Source organism: Phaseolus vulgaris, chromosome 3 (genome assembly GCF_000499845.2).
Source record: "Phaseolus vulgaris cultivar G19833 chromosome 3, P. vulgaris v2.0, whole genome shotgun sequence".
Taxonomy (NCBI): domain Eukaryota; kingdom Viridiplantae; phylum Streptophyta; class Magnoliopsida; order Fabales; family Fabaceae; genus Phaseolus; species Phaseolus vulgaris.
Window position 1 is genome coordinate 12,860,693 of NC_023757.2, and position 11,827 is coordinate 12,872,519.

Consider the following 11,827-nt stretch of genomic DNA (forward strand, 5'->3'; position numbering starts at 1 on the left):
AGCAACAAAACTTGCGCAAAACCTCAAGTCAAAAGGTGAGCCCCTATTCTAGCTTTTATCCCAAGAAAGAGTTTAGAAGGGAGGGTAGTACATCCAAGGAAAAACCAAAAGAGCCTACCAAGCCCTTCACCAAAGAAACCTCAACCCCACCCATCCGAGCTAGAGATGTCAAGTGTTTTAAGTGCTATGGTAGGGGGCATGTGCAAGCACAATGTCCAAACCAAAGGACTTTGTTTTTAAAAGGTGTAGACGAGTACACTAGTGGCGAGGATGAGCCTAGTGAGAAAGAGGAAGGGGGAGAGGATGAGAGGGTAGCTCCACTAGAGGGAGAATTACTTATGATTAGGAGAACCCTCAACAATCACCCTAGCACATCCATGGAAACACAAAGGGAGAACATCTTTCATACAAGATGCAATGTTTTAGAAAATATATGTTCCCTCATTGTGGATAGTGGATCTAGTTGTAGTTGTTGTAGTGCTAGGATGGTTGAAAAGCTTAAGCTACAAGTAGTTCCTCACCCAAAACCTTACAAACTTCAATGGCTTAATGAAAATGGGGAACTACATGTAGACAAGCAAGTGGAAATCAAGTTTTCCATAGGGAACTACAAAGACAAAGTTTTATGTGATGTAGTGCCTATGGAAGTTTGCCATATCTTATTAGGGAGACCATGGCAATTTGATAAGAAAACCTTGCATGATGGTCTCACTAACGAGATTTCCTTCACCCATAAGTATAAAAAGTTTGTACTTAGTCCTTTACCACATTCTCAAGTGGTGAAAGACCAAATACAAATGAAACAAAAGAGGGATGAGGAAAAAAAAAAAAGAGCTAGAAAAAGAGAAAATCCTTAGGGATAGAAAGGCGTGGGAGAAGAGTGTTCCTTCCCACAAGGTTGGTCAACAAGAAAAACCTCTTGAAAATGTTTTTGAAAACTTGCTTCTTGTTGAACAACCAAGCCTTATCTTTTGTAAAGGAGCACTTACATGCACTGCCACAAGTAGTGAACTCATGGTTTTACCTCCTCAGGTAGAAAACCTTTTGAGTGAATTTGAAGATCTATTCTCCCAAGAAGGACCCATTGGGCTTCCTCCTCTTAGGGGGATAGAACATCAAATTGACTTTATACCGGGGGCAAGCCTACCAAATAGGCCTGCTTATAGAACCAACCCCGAGGAAACAAAGGAGATAGAATCACAAGTTCAAGACTTGTTGGAGAAGGGTTGGGTTCAAAAGAGCCTAAGCCCTTGTGCTGTACCTGTCTTGTTGGTGCCCAAAAAGGATGGAAAATGGCGTATGTGTTGTGATTGTAGAGCAATCAACAACATCACCATCAAGTATAGGCATCCAATCCCGAGGCTTGATGATATGCTTGATGAATTGCATGGGTCAACTCTATTCTCCAAGATTGACCTTAAAAGTGGATATCACCAAATTCGAATCAAGGAGGGTGATGAGTGGAAAACCGCTTTTAAGACCAAATTTGGATTATATGAGTGGTTGGTGATGCCCTTTGGGCTTACTAACGCTCCAAGCACATTCATGAGGCTTATGAATCACACCTTGAGGGATTGTATAGGTAAATATGTAGTAGTTTACTTTGATGATATCTTAGTATATAGTAAAACCCTAGAAGACCATCTAAGCCACCTTAGGGAAGTTCTTCTAGTCCTTAGGAAAAATAGTCTTTTTGCCAATAGGGATAAGTGTACCTTTTGTGTAGATAGTGTAGTCTTCTTAGGCTTTATAGTAAACAAAAAGGGGGTGCATGTAGATCCCGAGAAAATCAAAGCCATCCGCGAGTGGCCAACTCCACAAAATGTAAGTGAAGTAAGAAGTTTTCATGGGTTAGCTAGCTTCTATAGAAGGTTTGTGCCTAATTTTTCTAGCCTAGCTTCTCCTTTGAATGAACTTGTAAAAAAAGATGTTGCATTTTGTTGGAATGAAAAGCATGAGCAAGCCTTTCAAAGGCTAAAAGCTCAACTCACCAATGCACCCATCCTATCTCTCCCAAATTTTTCCAAAACTTTTGAGATAGAGTGTGATGCATCGGGAGTAGGCATAGGTGCGGTTTTGTTGCAAGGTGGACACCCCATTGCTTATTTTAGTGAAAAACTCCATGGTGCCACCCTCAACTACCCCACCTATGACAAAGAGCTCTATGCTCTTGTGCGAGCCCTAAAGACTTGGGAACACTACCTTGTGTCCAAAGAATTTGTTATTCATAGTGATCACGAGTCTTTAAAATATTTAAAAGGCCAACACAAGCTCAACAAGAGACATGCTAAATGGATGGAATTTCTTGAACAATTTCCTTATGTAATCAAATACAAGAAAGGGAGCACCAATATAGTGGCCGATGCTCTTTCAAGACGGCACACACTCTTTTCAAAACTAGGTGCCCAAATTCTTGGATTTGACCACATAAGAGAGCTTTACCAAGAAGATCAAGAACTCTCATCCATCTATGCCCAATGTCTACATAGAGCACAAGGAGGTTACTATGTGTCCGAGGGATATCTTTTTAAAGAAGGAAAACTTTGCATTCCCCAAGGAACACATAGAAAACTCCTTGTCAAAGAATCACATGAAGGGGGACTCATGGGCCATTTTGGAGTTGATAAGACTCTAGATCTTTTAAAAGCAAAATTTTGTTGGCCACACATGAGGAAAGATGTCCAACGACATTGTTCTAGATGTATCTCATGTTTAAAAGCAAAGTCTAGAACAATGCCGCATGGACTCTACACCCCTTTGCCGATTGCAAATGCTCCTTGGGAAGACATTAGCATGGATTTCATTTTAGGACTTCCTAGGACTGCAAGAGGCCATGACTCTATTTTTGTGGTAGTGGACCGATTTAGCAAAATGTCCCACTTTATTCCATGCCACAAAGTAGATGATGCTCAAAATATTTCTAAACTCTTCTTTAGAGAAGTGGTGAGACTCCATGGTCTCCCTAGAAGTATAGTGTCTGATAGAGATCCCAAGTTTATAAGCCACTTTTGGAAAACTCTTTGGGGTAAACTTGGAACAAGACTACAATTTTCAACTTCTTGTCATCCTCAAACGGATGGGCAAACCGAAGTAGTCAATAGATCTCTTGGAACTATGCTTAGGGCTATCATGAAGGGCAGCCACAAATCTTGGGATGAGTACCTTCCCCACATTGAATTTGCTTACAATAGAGTAGTTCACAAGACTACTAATGCTTCTCCTTTTGAGGTAGTATATGGTTTTAATCCTCTCACGCCCATGGATTTGATACCCCTTCCTAATCCACAAGATTTTGTGCATAAGGAAGGAGTACTCAAAGCTGATTTTGTCAAGAAAATGCATGAGAAGATTAAAATTCAAATACAACAACAAAATGAGAAGTACACAAAATACAACAACAAAGGGAAGAGAGAAATAATTTTTGAGGAAGGAGACTTAGTTTGGCTTCACCTTCGCAAAGATAGATTTCCAAATCAAAGGAAGTCCAAACTAAGTCCCCGAGGTGATGGACCTTTCCAAGTTCTCAAGCGAGTCAACAACAATGCATATAAGTTGGACCTACCTTTTGAATATGGAGTACATGACACTTTTAATGTAATGGATCTTTCTCCATTTGTAGGTACCAATGACAATGACGAGCTGGATTTGAGGACAAATCCTTTCCAAGGGGGAGGGGATGATGGAGGAGGGCCAAGCACACCTACCCAAGGAAGCCAAGGCCCAAGCCAAGGAGAGCGTCTAGACCAAGACCAAGGTGAGCGTCTAGGACGTGAAGGTGAGCGTCTACAACGTGAAGGAGGGAGGCTACCTTTGGAGCTAGACCGTCTAGGACCCCTTACAAGATCAATGGCCAAACATATTCAAACACAAGCAAATGAGGCCACGGATGGAAGAGAGAAGGCTTTGTATATGTTTGCATAAAGGCCCATTGGGGGTACTTAGTAGATAGGATAGTGTAGGAAGCATTTTGGAAGGAAACATTCTAGAATGTAGGGTTTGTGTGGCCGGTCATTGCTTGGCACATGGCTTAGCATTTAGATTTAATTTTTGGTTTTTCTTTTTCTTGTAATTCAGCTTACAAATTACGTCCAAGATAGCCTATAAATAGGAAGGCTATCTCATTGTATTTGACAAGTTTAATTGAGTAATGTTATGCTGCCATTTTTGTGCACTAGCTTTACTTCTCCTAGAAATCTAGGCTATAAACTTCAATCCTTTCACCTTTCTCCCTTGAGCTGGCCGAACCACTCAAACACCACACTCCTCATGCACCTTCAAAGCCAACACAACTCCTAGGAGGGCTTTGTTTCACTCACCCATTGCTTCCGCATCACTTTTTACTACTTTGATTCAAGAAGAACACATGAAATGCCATCATATCCCACTCCCCTGTAAGGGTAAAGCGGTGGTGATTGAGTCAGACGAGGATTCTTCCGAGGGGTCAACCTGCAAAAGACCCAAACCTACGCTGGTGATGGTTTCACATTCTTCCTCTACCGGTTGCTCCACTTCGCCTGGGAACCGTGTGATTGGCCTTCCCCTGCTCCTTCACCTTGGTGGAGCTGGCGCTTCTACTCCTCCTACCCCTGAGCTGCCCCTTGTCCTGCAGCACGTTGTCAAGGGCTTCCAACAAGGTGTGACTGCGGACTTGAATGAGGCCGCTGCGAGGGAGAGACTGGGCTTCAACTTTGGGGCCCTTCTTGCTCAGTTCCACGTTCTACTATCCAGGGCTGAATCGGGGGACTCCTCACTAGCTCGCTCGTTTGCTGCCCGTGAGGCTACTTTGAGAGAGGAGTTGGTTCATCTCTCAAAGCTACTCCACGCCAAGCGCCAAGAGGTTACTGTACTGGAGGCAAGGGTTCTGCCCCTGTGGGTCCGGGTCTTCGAGCTGGAAGAGGCTGATGAGGAGTCTAAGTCTAAGATTATGGGGCTTGAGCAAAGGTCCATCAGTTGCGAAGCGCAGCGGGGTCGACCGGAGGCTGAGCTTCATCAACAAGCTAAAAGGTTTGAAGAAGCGGAGGCTGAGCTGACCGGGGATGTTCTCAATGCTTATGACGAGTGATTCAGATACGCTCTTGCTCAAGTCGCTTATGTGTACCCTGGAATGGATATTACGCCCTTCACTGTATCGAACCTTGTTGAAAACGGAAAGATCGTTCCTAGGGTCTTTCCTTGATTTGTATTTGGTTGATGCACAAACTCCTCATTATCTGTCTGCACCTTTTACTTTCTCGAACACCTGACTATTTATGTTTCTAAATTGTAAGCTGTTTTGTTGACTTACATAATTGCTATGTCACGGTGCCTGGCACCAAGACATTCCTTATAGCGTCTTGTTGCATGTTTCTCTCATCATGAGGAGGTGTTTTAACTGCGAATTGGGTTGTTCCTCCTTGGCGTTCTACGCAAGGAGAACAAACTCTCAACTAACCTCGGCTTCGCTCAAAGGCGCGGAGTATTTATTTGGTGAATTATTTCGTTTTACCTTGGCGCTTTCATTCACGAGGGGAGGTGTTCTCTTACGAACCTACCTCTCTGCTCACAAGACCTCTAGCGCAAGGGAAATTAATTCTTAACTGGCCTCGGCTTCGCTCAAGGGTGAGGAGGATTTAACTAATGACTATTAACTGACCTCAGCTTCCCTCAATGGCAAGGAGGATTTAACTGATATCTATTTCGTTTAACCTTAGCGCTTTCACTCGAGAGGGGAGGTGTTCTCTACGAACCTACCTCTTTGCTCACAAGGCTTCTAACGAGTGGAAAACAAATGTTTAAGTGACCTCAACTTCGCTCAAGGGCGAGGAGGATTTATCTAGCAAACTATTTCGTTCAGCCTTGGCCTTTTCACTCGAGAGGGGAGGTGTTCTCTACGAACCTACCTTTCCGCTCGTGAGGCTTCTAACGCAAGGAAAACAAGTTCTTAACTGAATTGTACATAACTCGAGAAAATATTTCGATCGTGACCTCATTAAAAAACCCTTGTAAGGGAAAAAGAGTGTCCTCTAATACTATGTACAATACTCCTGCTTAACTGAAATAAAACTTGAAGTCAACTACATTCCATGTGCAAGGAATCGAGCCCTGCTTCAGCGCCTCAAGCCTGCGTGCTTTGCCCTGAGGTTCTCTGTTCCTCCAGGAGGATGGGTCCACACGGGAGAGACCAGTCGTGAAACTAATGGGGCTGCTTTCCTTGGTACCTGGTGTTTCTTTCTAAGCCCTTAGCATACTCTGTTTCCCCTGTGTGTAGGACCTTGAAACTGACCCTGTCTCTGTTCTGGGGCCGAACCGATTGCCTAGTCGATCATCACTGGTTACCCCGATTCTGGACTCTACGGTCTTCTCAATTGGGGTTTGCACCATTTGGCCGGGGACGTTGCTTTGGTGTGAAACTTTCTCTCCAATCTCTCTTTCCCCAGAGTTGCCAAATGGATCAGATTTGGTCATGCGGGCGATTTCTGCTACGGTCTCGTCAGGTTTGGAGCGTCTGACCTTAGGCAGGGGGACCTCCTCAGTGTACGGTGGTCCATTGGTGACCATAGATACCCCTCGTCGTGTTTTAAGGTTGTTCTCGTAGCATCGCTTGGCCTCCTTCTAATCTGATTTGATGGTAATCACCTTCCCTGTCAGGTCCGGTAACTTCATCTTCGTGTGCCTTGTCGACGACACCACCCCTAACCTATTCAACGTTGGTTTACCCAACAACATATTATAAGCAGAGAAGGCGTTGATGACAAGGTACCTGATGCTCTCCGTTCGTGACGCAGTGCCATCTATGAAGGTGGTTCTCAACTCCAAGTATCCCCGCAGCTCTACCTGGTCTACTGTGAAACCGTAGAGACAACCGTCATAGGGCCTTAGCATGTCGGGGGATAGTTGTAGTTTGTTGAAAGTCATCCAGAACATTACGTCTACCGAGCTTCCCTGGTCTACCAGCACACGGTGCACCTTCCTTCCTGTGGTTACCACTGAGATTACCACTGGATCATTGTCATGGGGAATAACGTCCTCCAGGTCGGCCTTGGTAAAGACCAGGTCAACGTCGAAGGCGTCATTAGTTCTTTGTGCTTTTACCGACATCATCGTTCGCACGTATCTCCTTCGCTGAGAAGCGGTACAACCTCCACCCGAGAACCCTCCTGCGATGGTGTGGACCTCACCGTGTACGGGGACTTCGTGCCCCGGACCACCCCCTGTTGCCACCACATCCTCGGTCCCCTGTTTTTCTTGCAGATAATCTCTTAGGAGACCGTTCTTCACCAACTCGTCTAGCTGGTGTCCCAGCGTTAAGCAATTGCGTATGGGGTGGCCGTATGCTTGGTGGTACTCACACCAGACATTTTTGTTGGGTCCGGGCCTCTTGTCGGTCTTGGGAGGCACCTTCAGCCTCTCTGCTATGTTCGGGATAGCGACGAGGTCTATCAATTCCACTATGAAGTCCTGCCTTGGCGGCACGTTATCTCTCCCGTGCCCCCTCGTATTACGCCTTTGATAGGGCTGCTGCTTCACAGGGGCCTTCATCTCTGTCGTTGCCTCGTGGACCCTTACGGTTTGAGGACGACCTGTCACGAGCGGCCGCGTGGGGACCACACATGTGCACTTTTCACTAACTTCTTCCTCCGTCGCTATATGGGCCACCGCACGACGCCTTATCTAAGCAAAGGTCTTGGAGTGGTTTCGGATGAGTGACTCGCTGAAGGGTCCCGGCACGATGCCATTCCTAAATGCGTGCACCATCATTTTTTCTTCCGTGAGGTTCAACCTCACCACTTGCGCTCCAAAACGGTGGAGGAACTCCTTCAAAGACTCTCCTTGATACTGTCTTACATCACAGAGGTCAAGGAGACTGACGGGGGGGCTTAATTCATGATGCATTGTGCCCTGAACAACTTTGTGAGTTGCAGGAACGATGTTACATGGCCATTAGGGAGGCTGACAAACCAGTCCATCGCCGTTCCTGCCAAAGTGCTCATGAACAGCTTGCATCGCACCACATCGAAGCCCCCAACCAGCATCATCTGTGTTTGGAAGGCCGTAAGGTGGGCCTCCGAGTCTTCCATCCCGGTGAAGGTCACTTTGGGCCCTAGGAGCGTGGCTGGTATCACTGCATCCACGATCTCTAGTGAGAACGGTGTTGGGAACTCTCTGGGTGGTGTCCCAGACTCCTGATCTGCACCCTCACGCTCAACCGCTTGGGTTTGCAGGTCTCTGCGTAGTTCCTCGTTTGAACGACACAGTTCTTTGCTCGTAGGTTGTGACGCTACCATGTCAACTTGGATGCGTTCTTGGTTTGCTCTTGACGTGGCCATCTCTTCCTGAAGGGCTCGCATTATCTCCATAACCTGTTGCAGGGTGAGGGCCTCACCCCCGTTTGGTGCAACAGGTCATTGCCTCGTACTTCTCATTTCTTTAGTCTTCCTGGTTCTTGCTGGTGTGATAGTGTTTTGTATCGTTCCCCACGGTGGGCACCAAATGTTCCTGCCGGTTGACTCGAAACGCCTTCGTGCGCCTACGTCACTCTCACGCTCAGAGTCCTTGCGTTCGCGTGTGCCTTTTCTGCGACGAACACTTGAAAACACAAAGACAAAGGGCGCCCTAGTGGCCGTTTGCACTCCGACGCTCAAGTCAGTACTAGGGCTAGGAAACACCGAAACTCTATAATCTTGCTACTGTGTGTGTGTTTTAGCGGCGCAAGAGATATCTCTTGTCTAGTTTGTTACCTTGCTATTTATAGACTGAAACTAGGGTTTCCTCTTTACCCGAAATGGGTCTTTCTGATGGGGCGGGCCCAACACTGTTGTTACCTTACTCTTAGGATAACCTAGCGCGTGGGGTCCCTAACTAGAGTGCGGCCTCTGGCGGGATGACCACCTGGGTGTCTCCTCGTGCACCTGATCTCTAGGGTCACCCGCCTCTGGGAGTGCCCTAGCTGTTAACGTTCCATGCATGCAGCTCACCCCTGAACGTGACCCTTGCATGCCATATCCTTCTAGTGGCTCTATACTTTGTGTCACGCCTGAACGCGTCGTCCACTCTACACGCATGACAACTCGTGATTTAGGCTTCTCCCTTACTGATAACTGGTGTGTGATCTGGGATCCACTTCTCGTGGCCCATCTCTACTGTTTAGGTTTCCGATGTCCGACCTCTCCACATTCTTTAGTGGCAAGTTGGTACATCCTGATGACCGATGTTTGACCACTCTTGGCTCCTTGGCGCACGTGCTTTGCGGGGTACTGGCCCGCGCTGCTCGTGGGACCCGCTTACATGGCACCAACATTACCAGTGGTCAGTCTACTTTAGGCAACATTTTTTTACCCGTTGTCATGTAAGCGTGGTCTAAAGTAAAAAATGGTGTAGTGGGAGGATGACATTGAGGCAAGGAACCAGACTATAAGTAACTGATCTTGCTTATGATGATGCAGAAAAGCAGGATTTACGGTAGGTTCTTGATCTTGAGTGTCACATGGAAGAAACTTTGATGGAACCAGAGCCTCAAGAAGATGCATGAGATCAAGACTACGAAGGGTGGCAAAGATTTGTTGTTTTCAGATAAAAAAAAATTAATCTGTGAGTTTAAGTGTAATCGAAGTGGAGAAATGATGTACGGAGGATAAAGTCATGGGTGAGTTTGGTTGCGAAAAAAGAGAGGAAGAAAAGGAAGAAGAAGAAACCGCGGAAGAGGTCATGGAAGAAGAAAAGTTTTGTATACCATGTTAAAGGATATAGAGAGAGAAAAAATATTGGAAAGAATATTATGATATTAAGTTGAAATGCATGGTGCAGGAGTATATATACACATACTACGTAGTTGTACTGTAAGAAACACATTCTAACTGCCTAATAGTAAGAAATGTTAAAGAAAAAATAATTTTTGGTTTAACAAATAACAAAAGAAAAATATATTTTTTCATTAAAAGAAGTGTGATTTATTTTTATTTTGTCTTTTAAATATTATAGTTTACTTAATTTTTTCTGGATAAAAGAAACTTAAAAGTTAAAATCTGAATATTATCTCATTTAATAAAACTGAGAAGAATGTTCATGCATAATGAAATTAACATTAAATAAATTTTTTCATAAATATATTTTTCCATTCGAATTTCCGTAAGTCTTAGTTGTCATTAGCCAGTTCATAATCATGTCTACATTATTGGATTCAAAACTAATTACTACTGACATTTTTGTTATTTTTTAAGTTGTGTAAGTGAGTTTCTTTTCAACTTTTTGTGTCAGTATATATTTTTCTTTAACAGAGTTTCATAGTTTTGTTGTCAATTGTAACAAAGTTAGTTGATTTTGTTGTTTAACTAAAATATTTAGTTTAAAGTATAAGAGAGTAGGTTAAAAATGTAACATTATAAATATGATCATATAGAAAAATACAAATCTAACTGTACTGGTCAGACCTCAGACATCGGCATCAGACATCGACATTGGTGGTCTGGTCGCGTTGATGGGCCACATCAGTGGGCCTCAGAGATAATAATGAGCTATCATCCAGATATAAGAAGAACCTAAATTACAGGAGGGTTCATGCATGTGGTGTGTATAATACGTTCAAGTCTAACACAAGTAAGTATTCCCTGGAAGCGCTAAGGCCCATAAGGGTTAGGGTTTCCAGGGAAAGACTGCATGCATGGCATGTGAATAATTAGGGCACCTATAGAATAGATGGCCTCGCAACGCTGGTACATGAGTTGGTACCCTGACAACCATACTGTTAAGATTTTGCACTCCATAAGAGGAAAGTCCTGTGCAACGGCTGCGCTAAGCTTGTGCAACACGCAACAGGACGCCTTGCTAGTAACCCTAATTCCACTTAAGAAAAGATCCTCGTGGAACAGGGAAGTTGACCTAGATACAACCTATAAAAAGGGTGGTAAGAACCCTAGAGAGATACGCCGTTTCTAAAACTGAAACTGTTTTACATACTTATTGTTTCTTAGCCCAATACTGACTTGATCATCGGAGTGCAATCAACAGGTAGGGCCCCCTCTGTTTCAACGGAGCCACTCTCTATCACCTGAGGAAGAGTGCAGAAACCATCAGAAATAGGAGGAGCCACCATCTGCCTTTGAAGTCAACGGTGACTGAGTCAACCGGCGTATGCCAATATAGTCCCACATTGCTCAGGAGTCGATGCCAATGGCAATTTATATACTCCCTCCTCCCTCAACCCACTGAGGCGCCTTTTAAGGAGAAAACTGTGATGGAGCACCGACCTCCAAAGCGGACAATACCTCGGACGGGGTGATTGACCTTAGCTATGCGCTAAGCTTGTGCAACACGCAACAGGACGCCTTGCTAGTAACCCTAATTCCACTTAAGGAAAGATCCTCGTGGGACAGGGAAGTTAACCTAGATACAACCTATAAAAAAGCTGGTAAGAACCTTAGAGAGGTACGCCATTTCTAAGACTAAAACTGTTTTACATACTTATCATTTCCTAGCCCAGTTGACTTGATCGTCGGAGTGCAATCAACATGTAGGACCCCCTCTGTTTCAACGAAGCCACTCTCTATCACCTGAGGAAGAGAGCAGAAACCACCAGAAATAGGAGGAGCCACCATTTGCCTTTGAAGTCAACGGTGACTGAGTCAACCGGCATATGCCAATATAGTTCCACATTGCTCAGGAGTCGATGCCAATGACAGTTTATATACTGCCTCCTCCCTCAACCCATTGATGCGCCTTTTAAGGACAAAACTGTGATGGAGCACCGACCTCCAAAGGGGACAATACCTCGGATGGGGTGATTGACCCTAGCTATGTTATCTCTTGGACTTGAGGTCGGAACATTAGCGCCCACCGTGGGGCTCCTTAGCCC

The 11,827-nt window shown here is 44.9% G+C and overlaps 1 protein-coding gene across 1 annotated transcript; it reads right to left on the bottom strand.

Annotated features, from left to right (window-relative positions):
• Window positions 1-6,591: 6,591 nt before the first annotated feature.
• On the bottom strand, window positions 6,592-7,518 carry LOC137839134 (uncharacterized). Its single transcript, XM_068648260.1, has one exon. The coding sequence runs from the start codon at window positions 7,516-7,518 to the stop codon at window positions 6,592-6,594; it is 927 nt and encodes a 308-aa protein (XP_068504361.1).
• Between the last annotated feature and the right edge of the window lie 4,309 nt (window positions 7,519-11,827).

Excerpts from the sequence above, each read along its gene's own strand:
- LOC137839134 (XM_068648260.1), bottom strand. The coding sequence starts at position 7,518 with ATGAAGGCCCCTGTGAAGCAGCAGCCCTATCAAAGGCGTAATACGAGG.